We start from the raw sequence: 21,780 nt of genomic DNA on the forward strand, positions 1-21,780 counted from the left end.
TTCAGCAGAATGTGGTCTCAGAGGGTTAATGGAATTTGTTGGAATCTGGTGAAGAACAGCTGCCTGAATCATTCTGTGAAGTGCCTAATTTCATTAAGATATAAACCAGTATGACGGGTTTCTGGTAATTAGTCTATCTTTTAAATCCTCTTAAACAGCCAACTTGCATTGACAGAGCTCTGATAACCTAATAAAAAAAAGGCTCCCAGGCATTTCTCTGCTATGTTATCAGCTAGAATTTGACACACAGGCACATCAAGAAATTTTAAGGCAGGTGATGAAAAGATTACTCAGGAATGTAAAGAGCATCATAGGATCTTAAAGGAGTTTAGAGAGGGTTAGGCAGGGAACTCTGTCCTGTAACTATCCCCTCTTACCTCCCACGCCCCTTCCTGTAACATTAGTGATCACCCACAGAGGTCAGAGGCCTCCTTAAACATCATTTGTGAAACTGAATTGCTTGCTTACAAGTCCTTGCACCCCGATAAGCCCACGCACCTGCTCCCGCCTCAAATCCTGTACTGTGTGATTTCTCCTTTACAAGGATGTTGCCTGGACTTGTGCACCTGAGTTATAGAGTAAGCAAAGTTCACTTTAAGTTGCGCAATGGCTGAAGTGTTCCTGTGCACGTAGTCTTTGTTGCCGCACACCTGGATTAAAGACAGATGAGAAAAAGTCTACGAAATGTGAAAGATTTTTCTTTGTATTTCATTATACACTTCAATAAATAAAATTGTATGTGATTTTCCAATTTTCATTCTAAATATTCACATTGTGTACGTTACAAAAAAGCACACTTAAAGTGCCATGCAGTTTTCAGGCCATGTAAGCATTTCTTCCTCAGAGGTATGGTTGGTCCGAGCAGCTCTAAAAAAAAATTAGAGGGAACATTGGTTATAAGAAAAGCTCGTCTGGGGAAGGATATTTTATGGTGACACAGTGATGTAGCAGTTAACATAACACTTCACATTCTTATTTGCTCCTCTCAGATTTTACCACACAGAAGTATAAAGTTCAAAATAAATTTATTATCAAAGTATGAGAATATCACCCTGAGATGCATTTTCTTGCAGTCATTACTAAGAAATACAATAGAATCAATGAAAAACTACACACAAATTCTGACAACCAACGTGCAAAAGAAGGCAAACTGTGCAAACACAAAAAAATAATAAATAAGTAATGAATAATATTGAGAATGTGAGTTGTAGAGACCTTGGAAGTGACACTGACACACCAGGGACAATTGACAATGACCAATCAGCCTACCAACCCACATAAACGTGGAATGTGGGCTGAAACCAGAGCACCTGGAGGAAATCCATGTGGTCCCAGAGAGAACAAACTCCACGCTGAAAGTGCCCAAGTCAGGATTGAACCCGGGTCTCTAGTACTGTGAGATTGCAGCTCTACTAGCTATGTCATCTGCTTGAGGTTAAATTCGGAGAAGCTCAGACTTAAGGGGGTTATTGAGAGAGGAAGAGACAAAACAATGGAGTGATTTTGGAAATGAGGATGGAACCTGGAGAATGGAGTTGGAGGACTGTCTGTGTATGTTGGTAGATGGGAGGTAGGAAAAGGGCTTGTTTTGCTGTTGTCGTTTTGTTGTTTATGTTGTTCAGCTATGTTGTGTTCTGTGTAATTCTGCCCAGTGTTGTGGTCATACTATGTTGGTGCTGGAATGTGTGGCGACACTTGTGGGCTGCCACCAGCACATCCTTGAGTGATGTTGGTTGTTAATGCAAACGACACATTTCAGTGTTAACGTGTACATGTGATAAATGAATGTAAGGATGAGAATTATGAGACTGATATAAGTTAGAGTGTTTAAGTGATTTGTATTTATGCGTTGCAGTATGGATAAGTTAGTATGTCGACTTAAGTCCATGTATGTATTTATTTAGAGACAGTGCAGAACAGGCCCTTCCAGCCCAACAAGCTACACTGCCCAGCAGCCCACCTACTTAACACTAGCCTAATCACAGGGCAATTTACAATGACCAATACATGCCAGTACATCTCTGCACTGTGGAAGGAAACTGGAGTCTCTAGAGGAAACCCACGTGGTCACAAGGAGAAGGTACAAACTCCTTTTAGATGGCGGTGGAATTGAATTGCGAAATCTGGAACACTCTGAGCTGTAGTAATGTAGCACTAACCACTACGTTACTGTGGTGAATAAGTTGAGAATGAAATCTCTGAGAGAATTAGAGCTTTAGGCATAAAAGCATGAACATTAAATCTAAGTTATACCATAGCCAAGAGTTTAGACGTGGAGCTTTTCCGACTGTCATATTTCTGTGTACAACAGGAAGTGCCTTGGGGTCTTTTTAGTTAATTCTCTTTAGAACAACTCCCAAGTGCACATGGATTCAAGTGCCTCATAGTTATGGAATGAGAGCAGACTTCAAGATGTCAAAGCTGAACTGGGAATGTTGTTAGAAAATTTGCTTAAACAAATATGCCTTTAAGAGGGGGAGTGAAGGCTTGGAGTTAACAGTTTAATCACTGTTACTGGAGTGCTATATTGCACGGAAGTATCCACAGTGGAACCAGATACTGTGTATCTCATAAACACAAGAGGCTCAGCAGATGCTGGAAATCCAGAGTAGCACACACAATGCTAGAGCAGACAGTCAGACAGCAGAAAAGAGAAAAGACTGATGAAGGGTCTCAGCCCAAAACATTGACTCTGTATATATCATCTCTTTGAGATTTATGTTAAAGTTCTCTGCCTGTTGAGTTCTATGTATAGTACTGTACAAAAATCTTAGGCGCATACTGTATATATCTAGTTAGGGTACCTAAGACTTTTTCACAGTACTGTAATAATTTTATGTATTACACTGTACTGCTATTTTAAAAAAAAACAAATTTCTTGACATATGTGAGTGGTGATAAAGCTGATTCTAATATGGGTTATTGTGGACTGAGAGTGGGAAGGGGGCATGGAGAGGAAAATCATGATTTGGAAAAGGGGGAGAGGAGAGGGAGCAGGAAGCACCAGAGAGACATTCTGTAATGATCAATAAACCAATTGTTTGGAATCAAATGGCCTTGCCTGGTGTCTCAGGGCTGGATGTGTCTGCACCCGTGCCTTCCACCCGCCCCAGCCCTCCATCTCTGCAACCTGTCCCACACCACTCCCATGGTGCTCCACCTCCCAACATCCTTTGCTCCCGCCAGATTTACAAACTCGCTCCCCACTCCACGCTGACAAATATAGCGCTGTGCAAAAGTCTGGGGCACCCTAGTTAGGATGGTTAAGAAGGCCTGTGGTGTGTTGGCCTTCAATATTCGGGCGATTGAGTTCAAGAGCCACGAGGTAATGTTGCAGCTCTATACAAAACCCTGGTTAGACCACACTTGGAATATTGTATTCAGTTCTGGTCACTTCATTATAAGAAGGATGTGGAAGCGTAGTGAAGGTGCAGAGATGATTTACCAGAATGCTGGCTGGAGTAGAGAGCAGGCTTTATGAAGACAGGTTGAGCGACCTAGTATTATTCTCTTTGCAGCGAAGGATGAGAGGTGACTTGATAAGCATAGATTGAGGAGATAGCCAGAGACTTGTTATCGAGGCAGAAATGGATAACACAAGGGGGCATAATTTTAAGGTAACTGGAGAAAAGAGTAGTGGTATATCAGAGTTAAGTTTTTTAGACAGAGTGGTGACTGCATGGAACACGCTGCCAGGGGTACTGGTAGATGCAGATACATTAAAGAGCATTGAAGAGATTCATATAGGCACATGGATGATAGAAAAATGAAGGGCTATGTGGGGGGGAAGGGTTAGATTGATATTGGAGTAGGTTAAAAGGTCAGCACAACATTGTGGGCAGAAGGGTCTGCACTGTGCTGTTCCTTGCTCAGCAGGTCCAAAAATGGTTGTGGAAGGCAGTGTCTCATCAGATTGTTCTTTTGGGAATCTGGCAGCACCTCAATCATCTGTGGTCTCCTCGTGAGTTGTATGACTCCTTCAAGGCACTTTTTCGTTGGAGCTGGAGAGGAGGACTTTAAATCTGTCCCCACCCTAGCTTCCTTTCCTTTCTCCTGTTGAAAGTATGCTGATGTCTCAGGAGATAGACTGCCACTTGTTACTGACGTCAGACTGAACCTGCATCCAAGTGTGAAAGGTCATGGAAGTCACCAGCTACAATCCAAATCTGGGCTCAGGCTGATGGTTCAGTGAAGTTGATTGAAAGAACATAACTAATATAGACCAAATGGACAGAATGTCGTGTTCCTGCTTGGAGCATCCTGTGCAGTGTATCTCCTCAATTTTCCTCCTCCTCGCTTGTTGTGTCAGGTCTGCGATCGTCTGTGTTTAATGAGGGCAAACTACAGCATGTTGGCATCAGAGGCTGCCCAGCACAATCCTCACTGATTTGATTTGGCACAAACAACATTATTTCACTGTATGTTTTAATGTACATCTGACAAAACTAAATTGTAAAAACAATCTGATGAAATATCTTTAATGCCTTTTTTGTCTGACAACATCACTCTATGCCACCTTAGTGTTAATGTTTAATTACCAGCATCATCCTTACCACTTCTCTAAAGCTTCTCAAAACTTAGCACCCTGCTGGCTGCATTGTTGACATTTGCAGTCACAAAATTGTTCCTTGTGTTTCCTATATTCTGCATAAAGTCAACCAGAAAGGGTAGCAGTTGTCAGGGACGTCCACCACTTAGGACATGCTCTCCTCTTGCTGTTGCCATCAGGAAGAAGGTACTCACACCACCAGATTCAGCCTCAGGACTCACACCACCAGGTTCAGGAGCAGTTATTACCCCTCAACCGTCAGGCTCTTGAATCAAAGGGCACAACTTCACTTGCCCCATCATTGAAATGTTCCCACAACAAATGGACTCACTTTCAAGGACTCTTCAAAGGTTTCAAAGGTACATTTAATGTCAGAGAAATATATACAATATACATCCTGAAACGCTTTTTCTTCGCAACCATCCATGAAAAACAGAGGAGCGCCCCAAAGAATGAACAACAGTCAATTGTTAGAACTCCAAAGTCCCCCCACCCCGCACGTAAGCGGCAGCAGGCAACAATCACCCCCCCCACCAGCAAAAAAAAGTATCAGCACCCACCGCAGAGCACTCAAGTGTGAGCAAGGCAACGGCAAAGACACAGACTTGCAGTTACCCCAAAGACTTTGCATTTCACCCGGTATTCGCTATACCACAGGCTCTCTCTCTCTCTCTCTCTCCCTAATAAGGGAGAAAGAGGTGTCTCCACTTTCACAGCGAGCAGGGAGCTATAACAAACAACCCGCTGGTTTACGATGTTAAAAGTCCGCCATGTCGCTTTTTTCGAGCTCTGTGCCCAAAGATCATGAGTCTCTGGGCACACAGCTGCAGATATTCCAACTCTCCTGACAACACACAGGTCTTCTGTCATGACACCGACCCTCGATCTGCCCATCTCCAGAGCCCCAAGATCCTAGGCTAACAAAGCCAAACCGAATACTTAGGCCAAGCCCTTGGGGTGCTGAACAACAGCCAGTCATGAAACCCCAAGAGCGGATCCCATTCCCGCAAAGAACCGTAGTCAGCGTGTAACTCCAGGTCAGGGTCTTCAAAAGAACCCTGAAAGGGGAAAATAAAGATATTAAAAGATGGAAATAAAGCTGTTTCCAAAGATGCAAGCAAAGGAGTTGCCGTTTAGCACCATCATCACTCCGCTCCACCTTCAGCATGTTCTCAATATTTATTGCTTATTTGTTATTACAACTATTATTATTATTATTACTTTCATTTTGTATTTGCACAGTTCGTTGTCTTTTGCACACTGGTTGAAGGTCCAAGTTGTTGTGGTCTTTCATTCATTCTGTTATGGTTATTATTCCATTATGGATTTATTACGTATGCTCATAAGAAAATGAATCTCAGGGTGGTTTATGGTGACATTTATGTATTTTGATAATAAATTTACTTAGAACTTTGGCATAGTGCCAGCGACCCACCGCTGTCTGTAAGGACATGTTCTCTCTGTGACTGCGTGAGTGTACTTCAGGTACTCTGGTCTACTCCCATAGTCCAAAAATGTACAAGTCAGGATTAGTAAATTGTGAGCATGTTGTGTTGGGACCCGGAGTGTGGTGACACTTGTGATCTGCCCACAGCACATCCTTGGACTCTGTTAGTCATTGACACAAATGACATAAGTGACAAATAAAGCTAATCTTTAATATTTCAAAGTTCAAAGTAAATTTATCATCAAGGCACATGTATATGTCACTATATACTACCTTGAGATTCATTTTCTTGCAGGCATTTACATGAAAATAAAAAAAATAGAATTTATGAAAAACTATAAATAATAAAGACTAACAAGCAATCAATGTGCAAAAATGTCTTAGAAGCTAACTGACCTTGAGTCAGAATATTAGGGTTCCTGGTCCCAGCCACAGAGGGCAAGGCTGAGACTAGGTTAAGTAAGGTCTAGTAGACAGGAAGGGAAGGAAGAGGGAACTGCCAGCCATTTGCCAAGGAAATCCACTGGCATTACTTGATTTCCCTTCATTGTCTCATTTGTCGTCTCATGAGTTCACTCCCCCCCCCCACCCCCAATGGGGTGTGTTTAGAAGCTGCCTGAGATGAAGACACTAGAGACTGCAGATTATAAGCACAAGAGATTCTGCAAATGCTGAAAATCCAAAGCAACACACACAAAATGCTGGAGAAACTCAGCAGCTCAGGCAGCATCTATGGAAAAGAGTATATGTCAACATTTCAGGCCAAGACCCTTCATCAAGATGAGAAAGGAAGGGGTAAGAAGCCAGAATAAGAAGGTGAGAGAACGGAAATGAGTAGAAGCTGACAGGTGGTAGGTGAGACAGGTAAGGGGGAAGGTGGGTGAGTGGTGGAGGGGCCATGCACTGAGATGCTGGGAGGTGATAAATGGAAGAGGTAAAGAGAAACAAGAAGGAATCTGATAGAAGAGGAGAGTGGACCATGGGAGAAAGCAAAGGAGAGGGGCCCAAAGGGAGGTGATGGGCTGGTGAGGTGGATAGGTAGAGAAGGGAGCCGGAATGGAGAAAGGTTGGGGGGGGGGGCACTGAAATTACCAGAAGTTAGGGAAATCGATGTTCATACTGTCAAGTTGGAGATTACCCCTACTTCTGGTAGTACTCCCCCTCCCCACACCTCATAGTCCTGATGAAGGGGCTTGGCCTGAAGCACTGTTTTTCCCTCTCCATGCTTCCTGACCTCTGTGTTCTCCAGCATTTTGTGTATGAATTTTGACCTTTTGGTGTCAGTTTTCACTACCTCATGACCCTTACTGGGTTCGGTTGCAGTTCCCAGAATTAAGTCGCAGCCTTATTGCTGGAGTTGCTTTCAGCCTCTTTCAGGTCCCTTTTGGCTATATTATGGAGTTTGTTTCAGCCTTCTGTTTACATATTCCTCTCCTGGAAATCATTTGCAACTTTCTGTGGGCTGTTAGTTGTAACTCCTCATGGGTGCATTCAATCCTCCTTGTGAGGGTAACAGTTCTGCACACAACTGTTCTCCAGTTAGCAGAGAATCATGCTAGCTGGGACCCAGGTAAGTCTATACAATAAACTTGCCAGGTCTCACTGAACAGCCAACGCTCTGTCAGTACGTTTAAGAAAAGGCGCCAAATTTTCCTTAATGCCTGCAATGGTGTTTTCAGTGTTTTAAATCCTCAGAAGCACTGTCTGAGTTCCACATGTTGCATACACTCTGCCCTTGTAATTTGAAGACTATAAGACATAGAAGCAAAATTAGGCGATTCGCTTCATCGAGTCATCTCCACCATTCAATCATGGCTCATTTATTTTCCCTTTTAAGCACATTCTCCTGCTTTCTTCCCATAACATTTGACACCCTTAGCTCTCAACCTCCATTTTAAATATACTCAATGACTTGGCCTCCACAGTCATCTTTGGCAATGAATTCCACAGATTCACCACCTTCTAGCTAAGAAATCCCTCCTTATCTCTGATCTAAAGAGATGTCATTGAATTTTGAGGGTGTGCCTTCTGGTCCTAGACTCCCCCACTACTGGAAACCTCCTCTTGCCATCCACTCTATTCAGCCTTTTCAATATTTGATAGGTTTCATTAAGATCAACTGGGAGTAAAGGATCTGTTTGAGAAGACGTGAGTTAGACATCTGGATGACATGACCTGTTCATTGGAGTTAGTATTATTTGCTCAGTACAGAAATGTAGAGGACCAGAAAACAGCAGAGGGATGTTTATGTGCAAAGCAATAGCTTTTGCCTTCTGGCAAGAAGTCAGCCATGTCTGTAGATAGACAGGGGGTTTGGAGTTTTGTCTGATTGCATAGATGGGGTAGGGGTGGATGAGGAGGAACAGTATTTCTCTGGTTGGGATCCACAGCTGGATGTTTGGGTTGGTGGGCTTCAGTATTAAAGGATGGTTTCTGTACCCCAATCTGCTGGGACAGAGATCTAACCCAGGAATAAAATCAAAATCAGGACTGACCAGAGCTAAGTCCAAGGAGATAATTTGTTCCCTGCCCGTCCCACCTGAGCCCCTCCCTACGGTGTAATAAAACAGAAAATGCTGCTAATACTCAGAAGGTCAGTCAGCATATGTGGAGCAGGAAGCTAAGTTAATGTCTCAGGTCACAAACTTCAACACAGCTGCAACCAACGGTACAAATGGTGGTATCAGCTGAGGAAGGTAATGAAGGCTTGTTAGTGATTAGGTTTTTTCTGGAATATACCCCCACCCCCTTCTATCCATTGCCCTGGTCACTGTGCAGCACTGTAAACATTTCAAACCACTTATTTTTATAATGCTATATGCAATGTAAATAAATGCTGGTATTTGTGTATGTATGCACATTTTACTCCGTATCTATACTTCAGTTTTATTTCATTCTTTATAAATGCTGAATGTTTTTTTTTGTTACATGCTCTGATCGACATACCAAAGCAAATTCCTAATACACGTAAAATATATAAAAGTATACGAATAAAGTTGAAAGAGTCCAGCATGGAAACAGGCCCTTCGGCCCAACTTGTCAATGCCAACCAAGTTTTCCTCCTGTGCTAGGTCCCATTTGCCTTCATTTGGCCTAAATCCCTCTAAATGTTTACTATCCATCTACCTCTCTATTAGTCTTTTAAATATTGTAATTGACCTGCCTCTACCACTTCCTCTGGCAGTTTGTTCCAAATACTGTTTGACAAATGTGCTCCTCAGGCTCTCTTGAAATTTTCCACTGGTATAATAACTGTTCCTAAACCTGGTGGTATGGGAGAAAGGCTCCTGTACCTCCTGCCCGATGGCAGTAGCATTACAGATTTATAGACCAAATTGTAAACTTCTGTGCTGTAGCCCATCCACTTCACGGTTCCATGGTTTGTGCGTTCAGAGGTGCTTTTCTGCACACCACTATTATAACATATGTTTATTTGAGTTACTGTCACCTTCCTGTCAGTTTGAACCAGTCTGGCCATTCTCCTCTGACCTCTCTCATTAACAAAGTGCTTTCATCCTCAGAACTGATGTTTTTTGTTTCTCGCACCATTCTCTGCAAACTCAAGGTACTGTTATGTGCGAAAGCATAGGAGATCAGCTATTTCTGAGATACTCAAATCACCCTGTCTGGCACCAAAGTCCACAGTCAAAGTCACTTAGATCACATTTCTTCCCCATTCTGATATTTTGCCTGAACAACAACTGAACCTCTTGACCATGTCTGCATTCTTTTATGCATTGAATTGCTGCCACATGATTGGCTGATTAGATAATTGTGTTAATGAGCAGGTGTACCTAATAAAGTGGCTACTATATATAAAGTATATAAATTATAGTAGATCTATAGATTGAAATAAGCTGATAAATCTTTTGCCTGAGCACAGGTTCCATACGCCATCAATGCCTGCCTTTCCAGCCTCTTCTCCTGACCCTGTAATTCTAACAGGGCTGGCGCTGCCAAGAGCTGATTTGTCAAGCAAGAGTCACTTTTGCATGCCAGCAGGCTATTTCACTCCAGAAGGTATGACAGGAATACTGGATGTTGCTCTCAAGCCTGCACACACTTTCCAGGGAAGGGTCCCTGGGTAGCAATCAGTTGCAAAAGCCCTGGCAGATTCCTGGCAACCCTCACTCCCCAAAGCAGAGCCAGGTCAGATTCTCATCCCTCTCTGTCCAATATCTGCTTCCAGAACTCTCCTTGTAAGCTAAAAGGTGACAAAATAGCATAGTCATAGTCATAGAGCAGACAGCACAGAAACAGGCCCTTTGGCCCATTTAGTCTGTGCCGAACTATTATTCTGCCAAGTCCCATCGACCTGCACCTGGATTACAGCCCTCCATAATCCTCCCATCCAAGTACTTAACCAAACTTCTCTTAAATGTTGAAATCGAACCCACATCCACCACTTTCGTTGGCGGTTTGTCCCACACTCTCTCCACCATCTAAGTGAAGAAGTTCCCTCTCATGTTCCCCTTAAATAGTTCACCCTTAACCCATGACCTCTAGTCGTAGTCTCACCCAACCTCTGGAAAAAGCCTGTTGCATTTAATATCTATATCCCTCATAATTTTGTATACCTCTATCAAATCTTCTCTCCTCCTTTGCTCCAGGGAATAAAGTCCTAGCCTATTCAGTCTTTCCTTATAACTCAGGTCCTCCAGTCCCAGCAACATCCTAGTAAATTTTCTTTGTGCTCTTTCAATCTTATGGACATATTTCCTGTAGGTAGGTGACCAGAACTGCACACAATACTCCAAATTAGGCCTCACCAGGTTCTTGGGCACCTTCATCATAACCTCCAACTCTTAGACACAAGAGGTACTGCAGATGCTGGAAATCAAGAGCAATAAGCACAATGTGCTGGAGGAGTTCAGCAAGTCAGGCAGAATCTATGGATGGGAATAAACAGTCGATGTTTCGGGCCGAGACCCTTCATCAGGACTGGAAAGGAAGGGGAAAGAAGTCAGAATAAGAAGGTAGGGGGAGGGGAGGGCTGGAGAAGGAGGAATCTGATAGGAGAGGACAGAAGGCCATGGAAGAAAGGGAAAGGGGAGGAGCACCATAGGGAGGTGAAAGAAGAATTGGGTATGGTCAAAGAGAGGAGGGGCGTAATTACCAGAAGTTCGAGAAATTGAAATTCATGCCATCAGATTGGAGGCTACCCAGGCGGAATATAAGGTGTTGCTCCTCCGATCTGTGTGGCCTCATCGCAACAATAGAAGAGGCCATGGACCGACATGTCGGAATGGGAATGAAAAGTAGAATTGAAATGGGTGGCCATTGGGAGATCCTGCCTTTTGTGGTGGATGGAACAAAGATGCTCAACAAAGCGGTCTCCCAATCTACGTTGGGTAGATTCCTGTGTCCAACTCCTATAGTCAATACTTTGGTTTATGAAGCCAATATCCTTTCATCTTTCACATACATTTTTTGGGACCTGGATGTCACTGCCAATCGTGGCATCTAATTCTCCTTCCTACTTGCTTGTAAGAAGGTGTTGATGGTTTCCTTGAGCCTCTGCAGTCCTTCTGGTAAAAGTTCAAGTTTAATTGTCATTCAACCATACACGTGTATACAGCTAAATGAAACAGCGTTTCTCTGTGGCCAAGTTGTAAAACACAGTATGTACAGTCACACACAGCACATATAGTTACAATCTAGCACATACAGTCATAAAAGTAATATTAGCACAAGACCCTGAGTGGAATGGCCTGAAGATTGATATTGCACAGGGTGTCCTGGAGCCATGTTTCCGTAAGAATAAGCATGCAGCAGTTCTTCATCTCTCACAGCTGCAGACAAAAGCAATCCAACGTCTTCCAGGGAGTGAACGCTGGAGGGAAGCACCAGTGGGAGAGCCAGCTTGCAAGGGCCAACCACCAACCCAGCACAGATTTCCAGCATGCTACCCATGCCTCTGTTCTCTCCCATGCTGCCTCCAGCACCTTCTCCCCTGAGTGGCTGGAACAGGCAACACAATGACATAAGCTGCTCCCACCAGGGTTTTTGGTGGGGGTTGGGATATTCAAAATTTCCAGAATTTATACTGGATGACAGTACAGTTATGGTGATTATATTTCTAAGTAAGGATGGTGTGTAGTGAGCAGGAGAAGCTGTAAATGGTGGTGTTTTAGTGTGTCTACTTGCCCTTGCCCTTGTTAATTGAGTTCACAGATGTGGGAGGTGTGATGTCTAGGTGAGTGAACACAGTGGATTTTGTAGTGCTGTGCTGCAGCACATGTAAGATATGGATTCAATAGTTTGAATGTGTCATGATAGCATTGTGGGCATGCTGTGTTGGCTAGAATGTGTGGTAACACTTGTGGTTTGCTTGCACATTCTCAGGTGTATTGACAGATGACACATTTCACTGTATGTTTCAATCTACATATTTTTAAAAAATAACCCAAATCTGAATCTAAGTAATACCAAAGCAGCCGGCACACTGGACGATTTAGAATTCTGATAAAAGGTCATGGACATGAAATGTTGACTCAGTTTCTCTCTCCACAGATGCTGACTGACCTGCTGAGTATTTCCAGCCACCCCTTTCTCAATGAGAAATTTTATTTCTTATTTTTTTTCATGTTTTACAGAGCCGTAAAGACAGGGAGAGGCCAAAGCAGAAAGTAAAGAAAGCCACAGAGTCCCTAAGCACGGTTGTTAGCTCAGTCTCTGTAACAGAGAAGGTGAGTGGATACTGACAGTTATAATTAAGCTGCCTTCAGGCCCATAATACTTAAGCCCAGTTCAAACGAAGATTTGTTTCTGATTATCAGCTCAGTGCACTAGAGTTTACACACCTGGTGCTCAGATTCTGAGGTCTTGTCAGTTTGTGATTTTGGCTGCTCAGGCTTTCAGTCTTTCAGTCAAGCTCTTTGTCCTGCTCCTGTTTTACAGCTGTTCCCCCAACCCTTTGTGTACCTGTGCCACATGCACAAAATGCTGGAATCCTGATGAAGGATCTCATTCCAAAATGTTGGCTCTTTTTTTCCTCTCCAAAGACGCTGTCTGACCTGTCCTCCAGCATTTTCTATGTGTTACTCTGAAATGCTGTAGGAACACAGCAGGTCAAGCAGCATCTATGGAGAGGGAATAAACAGTTGATGTTTCGGGCTGAGATCCTTCATTTAGGACTGGAAAGGAGGGGGACAGAAGCCAGGATAAGAAGGTGGGGGGAGGGGAAGGAGTACAAGCTAGCAGGTGGTAGGTGAAACAAGATGAGGGGGAAGGTCGGTGGGAGGTGGAGAGGGGTGATGGTGGAAAAGGTAAACAAAGGGCTGAAGAAGGAGGAATCTGATAGGAGAGGAGTAGACCATGGGAGATGGGAAGCTGAGGAGAAGTAAGGGGTAAGAGGGAGCCAGGACAGGGAATGGAATGGAAAGAAAAAGTGAAGGGGAAGGAGGGAGAAATTACTGAAAGTTAGTGAAATTAATGTTCATGCTGCCAGGTTGGAGGCTCCCCGAATGGATATGAGGTATTACTCCTCTAACCTGCAAGTGGCCTCATCTTGGCAGTAGAGGAGGCCGTGAACCAACATGTCAGAATGGGACTCGGGAATAGAATTAAAATGGGTGGTGACCAGAAAATTCCAGCTATTGTGACAGATGGAGCGAAGGTGTTCATGTGTACCTGTGCCAAATGGGTTCCTTGTGGAGTCACATTCGGCGTATCAAAGTATTTCTTCTCATTCCTTCATTACAGCAGGCACCTACTGGTAGACTGGTGACATCCCAATAAGGTGATTCCAGTAATATCTTAGTGAACCACCCCCAACAATGTCACAGCCCCAGGCAGTACCAGATTGAGCTGGTCCCAGTGAGTTGTGCCTGGACAGGGTGCCAATGAACATATCCCAAGACTGGTCTTATGATCCCAGTGGTGTTCTAATGAGACACCCCAAATTGTATGCCACCCACAATGATGTCCCACTGAGCAAATGTTCACGATTCTGATCCCAAGCATCCCCACTCCACTGCTGAACCTGCTCCTTCACTTCTGTTCTCCCTTTGCTTGTAAAACCTCATTTCTCTCTCTTAAGAATGGTGGCAAATTGTGGACAGAATGATGTGACTTCCCTCAGGCTGTAGACTTCTTAACGCCCTGCTCCTACCTGGCACACATGTACACCCTGTCTGAATGGACTGCCAGCACTGCCCAACTCACAGACACACTCTCATCCTACATTCTCCGTACATTTTTTCCATGACCGTGTGGGTTTCATCTCAGTGTTCTGGTTTTCTCCCACATTCCAAAGATATACAGAATAGTAGGTTAGTTAGTCATATGGGTGCAATTGGGCAGCACGGGCTCATTGGGCTGGAAGGGTCGGTTACTGTGCTGTATCTTTAAATAAAAATAAATAATGGTTATATTTCTTCTTTATTGATAGCTTGAAGCTATCATGAAATAAGAAATAGCAAAGCATCTGGAAAGAAATCAATCCATCAGACAGACACAAAGCAAGTCCTGCAACAAACTTACTGGAGTCCTTTGAGGATATAACAAGTGCAGTGGATAGAGGCGGACAGATGGACGTTATTTACTTGGATTTCCAGAAGGCGTTTGATAAGGTTCCACAAAAAAGACTTAACCATAAGATAAGGATGCACAGAGTTGGGGGTGATGTATGAGCATGGACAGAGGATTGGTTAACAAATAGAAAGCAGAGAGTTGGGATACATGGGTGTTTCTCAGGTCGGCAATCAGTGGTGAACGGTGTGCTGCAGGGATCAGTGCTGGGCCCACAACTGTTCACCATACACATTAATGATCTGGAAGAGGGGATCGAGTGTAGTGTATCTAAGTTTGCTGATGATACTAAATTGAGTGGAAAAGCAAATTGTTCAGAAGATACGGAGAGTCTGCAGAGAGATATAGATAGGTTAAGTGAGTGGGCAAGGGTCTGGCAGATGGAGTTCAATGTTGGTAAATGCGAGGTCATCCACTTTGGAAGGAAAATGAAAGAGCAGATTATTATTTAAATGGTAAAAAATGGCAGCATGCTGCTGTGCAGAGGGACTTGGGAGTGCTTGTGCATGAATCACGAAAGGTTGATTTGCAGGTGCAGCAGGCTATCAAGAAGGCAAATGAAATATTGGCCTAGAGGGCCAACAATCCCTAGAGGGATTGAATTTAAGAGCAGGGAGGTTATGCTGCAACTCTATAGGGTACTGGTGAGGCTGCACCTGGAGTACTGCGTGCAGTTCTGGTCTCATTACTTGTGGAAGGATATACTGGCTTTGGAGGTGGTGCAGAGGAGGTTCACCAGGTTGATTCCAGAGATGAGAGGGGTTAGACTATGAGGAGAGATTGAGTCACCTGGGATTGTACTCGCTTGAATTCAGAAGAATGAGAGTAGATCTTATAGAAACATAAGATAGAGGCAGGAAAGATGTTTCCACCGGTAGGTGAGACTAGAACTAGGGAACAAAGACTCAATATTCGGGGGAGTAGATTTAGGACGGAGATGAAGAGGAACTGCTTTTCCCATAGGGTGGTGAATCTGTGGAATTCTCTGCCCAATGAAGCAATGGAGGCTACCTCAGTAAATATATTTAAGACAAGGTTGGATAAATTTTTGCATAGTAGGGAAATTAAGTGTTATGGGGAAAAGGCAGGTAGGTGGAGATGAGTCCATGGCCAGATCAGCAACTATCTTATTAAATGGTGGAGCAGGCCTACTCCTGCTCCTATTTCTTATGTTCTTATGTAATATGTACGTATTTTGCTAATAGATTTACTTTTAGCTTTGACTGGAAGTTAGGTTGATGTTTGATCTCATAGAGTATTTAACAATAGGTGCAGGGAACTTATTTCCATGTGAAGGATTTTAAAGAGAAAGGAATTTTTGGAATGTTGATAAGGGGTAATTGGAAGGTGGCTCATGTGAAGTATAAGTAACCTTGTGAACCTAATTGTTATGCTGTGCTTTCACATTGTTGTGACTGTGTTCGAAATAACCAGAAAGAGACTGAAGTTGGTGATATAGAAGTCTTTATTCATCACAACAAGCAGGCATCCTTATGGAGATGCTCACATTAGAGCAGAATTTCTCAACTGGCGTTTGAAATAAACATTGTTTTTTGAATTTGCTAGCGCTTGCAGTGGTGGGCAGTGACTGAGCAGCCCCCTTAGCAATCTCGTTAGAGAGCTCTCAGCCCAGTGTGGCAGTGCGCAGTGCAACCATGTTTATTTGGTTGAGTCCATTCTCAATTTTTGACGTGGGATGGGGAGGCTGTTGATAATTGGTGAGTGCTGTATTGCATGGAGGGGAGGACGGCAGTCAGATAATTGGCGACTGACCAACTGACTTATGGGAGCAAACAAACTGCCAGTGACAGTGCAGTAGAAAATTGGAGGGAAATTTTCGTTCTAAAGAAGGAGTTTTTACACGCCACGACTGAGCTGCTGGACTGCCACTTTGCTACATCGACGACTGCATTGCCGCTGCTTCCTGCACGCATGCTGATCTCGTTGACTTCATTAACTTTGCCTCCAACTTTCACCCTGCCCTCAAGTTTACCTGGTCCATTTCCGACACCTCCCTCCCCTTTCTAGATCTTTCTGTCTCTATCTCTGGAGACAGCTTATCTGCTGTTGTCTACTATAAGCCTACTGACTCTCACAGCTATCTGGACTATTCCTCTTCTCACCCTGTCTCTTGCAAAAACGCCATCCCTTTCTCGCAAATCCTCTGTCTCCGCTGCATCTGCTCTCAGGATGAGGCTTTTCATTCCAGGACGAGGGAGATGTCCTCCTTTTTTAAAGAAAGGGGCTTCCCTTCCTCCACCATCAACTCTGCTCTCAAACGCAGCTCCCCCATTTCACGCACATTTGCTCTCACTCCATCCTCCCGCCACCCCACTAGGAATAGGGTTCCCCTGGTCCTTACCTACCACCCCACCAGCCTCCGGGTCCAACATATCTGTAACTTCCGCCACCTCCAACAGGATCCCACCACTAAGCACATCTTTCCCTCTCCCCGACTCTCTGCTTTCCGCAGGGATCGCTCCCTACGCGACGCCCTTGTCCATTCGTCCCCCCCATCCCTCCCCACTGATCTCCCTCCTGGCACTTATCCTTGTAAGCGGAACAAGTGCTACACATGCCCTTACACTTCCTCCCTTACCACCATTCAGGGCCCCAGACAGTTCTTCCAGGTGAGGCGACACTTCACCTGTGAGTGGCTGGGGTGATATACTGCGTCCGGTGCTCCCGATGTGGCCTTCTATATATTGGCGAGACCGAACGCAGACTGGGAGATCGTTTCGCTGAACACCTACGCTCTGTCCGCCAGAGAAAGCAGGATCTCCCAATGGCCACACATTTTAATTCCACATCCCATTCCCATTCTGATATGTCTATCCACGGCCTCCTCTACTGTAAAGGTGAAGCCACACTCAGGTTGGAGGAACAACACCTTATATTCTGTCTGGGTAGCCTCCAACCTGATGGCATGAACATTGACTTCTCTAACTTCCACTCATACCCACCTCCCCCTCGTACCCCATCCGTTATTTATTTATAGACACACATGCTTTCTCTCTCTCTCTCTCTCCTTTTTCTTCCTCTATCCCTCTGACTATACCCCTTGTCCATCCTCTGGGTTCCCCCCCGCCCCCACCTTTTCCTTCTCCCTGGGCCTCCTGTCCCATGATCCTCTCATATCCCTTTTGCCTATCACCTGTCCAGCTCTTGGCTCCATCCCTCCCCCTCCTGTCTTCTCCTATCATTTTGGATCTCCCCCTCCCCCTCCCACTTTCAAATCTCTTACTAACTCTTCCTTCAGTTAGTCCTGACGAAGGGTCTCGGCCCAAAACGTCAACTGCACCCTTCCTAGAGATGCTGCCTGGCCTGCTGCGTTCACCAGCAACTTTTAAGTGTGCTGCCACTTTGCTGTTGTAAATGTTGCAAAAGGTGGATTGTGTAGGTTAGAAATGAATTGTATCATGGAAGTTTTCATATTTTTTGAAGTTTTCTCGTTTAGTTATTTATTATACCATTCCTATTACACTGTTCTTATACAGTCCATCTTTACAATGAGAGCTACTTATCAAAGGGTTTGACATGGGCTGATGATCCAAGTTGTCCTATTCGAAATTGCCTAGTCTGTGGCAAACAACTTACACATGCAACAAAGCCTCCCGCAAAATTGAAGATACTTAAATACAAATCACAGATTATTCTAAATGGGGATTGGAATCTCAAAACAAACAGTAAAACTCTTGTTAATAAAAAGGACAGGAAACAAGTTATTTAGTAGCGGAACTCGTTACCTAGAAAAGGAAAAGTCATACAATTGGTGAGAACCTAATAGTGCTGCCATATAAAATTATAGTGGGTAAAATGCTAGGACAAAATGCAATATGTGACATTGGAAAGGTTTCATTCTGAAACAGTACAATAAGTCGACGTGTTGACGGCATGTCACATGATGCTGAAGCGGTCTTGTGTGATAAACTGAAAAACAACAGCTTCTCTATCCAAGTTGATGATTCAACAGATTTCACCAATAAACGTCATGTTGTAGCAGTTTTAAGATTTGTAAATGATGGTGAAGTTCAAGAAAACTTTTTCTGTTGCAAAGAGCTGCCCGAAACAAACAAAGGCCAAGATATATTTAATGCTTGGTCTTCATTTCTGGAAACAAAATGTCTGTTGGCATCTGTACTGATGGTACCCCATCAGTGGTTGGTTCCATGAGAGGTTTCATTTCTGTTGTAAGAGAAGAAAATCCTGATGTTGTCACAACATACATACTGCTTCAACATTGCAAATAAATCTTCATGTTGTAAATAGCATTAATGAAAATCAATTTACAGCCTTTATTTAAATTAAATCTACTGAGCCTACCTTTAAAAAAAAATAAATCCCACTTTGGCATAAGCCAGTTCTTTAATAGAAGTTTATTATGTTTGCCGTTTTAAAAACTGAGTTTTTAAAAATTATGAAAGGGAAAGAAAGATTAATTTCAAGAAAGTTAAGCTAAGCCTAGCTATGCTTTTTTCCCCCAAGGAAGGTTGGCTAAAAATTCAATCTCTGCTCAAAAGAGCATTGACAATTATTTTTGTATTATTCTATCTAAACTTACTGATCACACTAATGTACCTTGAACTGTAGATATAATATTTTTAACACCATGGTTCCCTGAGACCTTAAAATTCTTTCAAGTGTTCCTCCCGGGCAAAAGGCTTGAGAAAGTCTCACAAACTCAGAAGTACATCACATTTTTGTACCCTTAAAATGAATAGGTGATTCAATACAGTTTCAATTGTAACAAAGACATCATTTACTTCAGTATTTTGGGCTGACAATGCTTCCTTTGAATTACATATGTACAGTGGGAGACACCTCTGAATGTTGAAATACCTTTGCTGGGACAAACTAATTGCAGACTTCCCTGAACTTCCACAATATTCATAATGTTATAATAGTGCAAATGGGACAATTTCCTTAAACCTATAGTTGATGCAGAGTAAGTAACACCACCCTATTGTCTTAAGCTTGGTTGATGCATATGCAAACATCTCACAGTAAAGAAATATAAGGTTAAAGATTAAAAATTAGCTTAATTTGACACAAGTACATTAAAATATCAAAGCAAACAGTGAAAAATGTCGTTTGTGAAAATAACCAACACAGCCAGAGGTTCTGCTGGGGGCAGCCTGCAAGTGTGAATAAGACCGTAAGACATCGAGTCCGCTCCAACATTCCATCATGACTGATATCTTATCCCTCTCAACCCCATTCTCCTGCTTTGTCCCCATAATCTTTTGCACTCTGACTAACCAAGAACCTATCAACCTCCACTTTAATTATGCTCAATGATTTGCTCCACAGCCGTCCATAGCAATGAATTACGCAGAATCACCACCCTCTGGCTAAAGAAATTCCTTCTCATCTCTGTTCAAAATAGGTGTTCCTCTATCCTGAGTCTTGTGCCCTCTGGTCCTAGGCTCCCCCACTATAGGAAATGTCCTCTCCTCATTCACTCCACTTAGGCCTTTCAATATTCTATAGGTTTCAGTGAGATCCCTCCTCATTCTTATAAACTTCAGCGAGTACAGGCCCAGAGCCATCAAAAACTCCTCATCTGTTAACCCTTCCATTCCTGGAATCATTCTCTTGAACCTCCTCTGGACCCTCTCCAATGCCAGCGTGTCTTTTCTTAGATAAAGAGCCCAAAATTGCTCAAAATACTCCAAATACGGTCTGACCAGTGCTTTATAAATCATCAACATCACATCCTTGCTCTTATATTCTAGTCCTGTTGAAATGAATGCTAACATTTCATTTTCCTTCCTCACCACAGACTCAACCTGCAAATTAACATTTAGGAAATCCTGCACAAGGACTCCCAAGTCCTTTTGCACCTCAGCTTTTTGAATTTTCTCCCCATTTAGAAAATGGGAAATGGGGAGAATGCAGTTATTCCTTCTACCGAAGTGCACAACCATACACTTCCCTACACTGTAGTCAATCTACCACTTCTTTGCCCATTCTGTCAATCTGTCCGAATCCTTCTGCAGACTCCTTATTTCCTTAACACTAAATGCTCCTCAACCTATTTTTGTATCATCTGCAAACCTGGCCACAATTCCGTTATCCAAATCATTGACATATAACATGAAAAGAATCGGTCCCAATCCCAGCCCCTGCGGAACACCACTAGTCACTGACAGCCAACTAAAACAGACCCCCTTTATTCTGACACTTTGCCTCCTGCCAGTCAGCCAATCTTCTATCCATGCTCATATCTTTCCTGTAATACCATGGGCTCTTATCTTGTTAAGCAGCCTCATGTGTGGCACCTTGTCAAAATCCTTCAGTAAATTCAGGTCAAGAACATCCAGTGACTCTTTGCCTATCCTGCCTGTTAATTACTCAAAAATTTCCAACAGATTTGTTAGGCAAGATTTCCCCAGAAGGAAACCATACTGCTTTTGGCCTACTTTATCATGTGCCTTCAAGTACCCCAAAACTTCATCCTTAATAATGGACTCCAGCATTTTCCCAACCACTGAAGTCAGACTACCTGGCTTATAGTTTCCTTTCTTCTGCCTCCCTCCATTCTTAAGAGTAGAGTGACATTTGCAATTTTGCAATCCTCCAGAACCATTCCAAAATCTAGTAATTCTTTAAAGATCATCACTAATGCCTTCGTAATCTCTTCAGCTACCTCTTTCAGAACCCTGGGGTGTAGTCCATCTGGTCCAGGTGACTTATCTACCTACAGACCTTTTAACCTCCCAAGCACCTTCTCCTTAGTAATAGCAACTACGCTCCCTTCTGCTTCCTGACATTCTCGAACTTCAGACATACTGCTAGTGTTTTCCACAGTGAAAACTGAATCAATATACAAATGTGTACTTTCTTTCTTTCTTTTTAAATTCTTTTATTGAGTAAGTATACAAAAAAGGTAAGCCATATAAACATTAATACAATGTTAAAGTATAATAAAATTCCAAAAGATAACAATACCAAAAAGAAAATACTACAAACAATGTAATTTAAGCATAAGAAACCAAAATAACATAATAGTATACTAGATTTTATATATATCAATGGAAAAAAAGAAAAAAAAAACCCCAAAAAAAAACCCACCGTGCAACTAACTAAAAGCAAAGCAAAGCAATGGGCTAACTTGAAACCAAACAGAGTTAAACTTAAAATCACGTCCTCAATCCCGACCTCCATTAAAACAGTGAAAAAAAAACAAGAAGGGTAAATATTACATTAAAAATGTGTACTTATTAATTCATCTGCCATTTCTTTGTCCCCT

At 43.0% G+C, this 21,780-nt stretch overlaps 1 protein-coding gene across 5 annotated transcripts in view; it reads left to right on the forward strand.

The window, feature by feature from the left end:
• LOC134340414 (protein AF-10-like) overlaps positions 1–21,780 on the forward strand; it is a 325,409-nt gene that overhangs the window by 154,509 nt on the left and 149,120 nt on the right. For all 5 annotated transcript variants that reach the window (XM_063037619.1, XM_063037621.1, XM_063037617.1 and 2 more), the window contains one exon: positions 12,593–12,685. In XM_063037619.1, coding sequence (XP_062893689.1) covers positions 12,593–12,685 — 93 coding nt within the window. The remainder of the gene's footprint in view (positions 1–12,592; positions 12,686–21,780) is intronic.

The sequence above is a fragment of the Mobula hypostoma genome, chromosome X1, assembly GCF_963921235.1.
Source record: "Mobula hypostoma chromosome X1, sMobHyp1.1, whole genome shotgun sequence".
Classification (NCBI taxonomy): Eukaryota; Metazoa; Chordata; class Chondrichthyes; order Myliobatiformes; family Myliobatidae; genus Mobula; species Mobula hypostoma.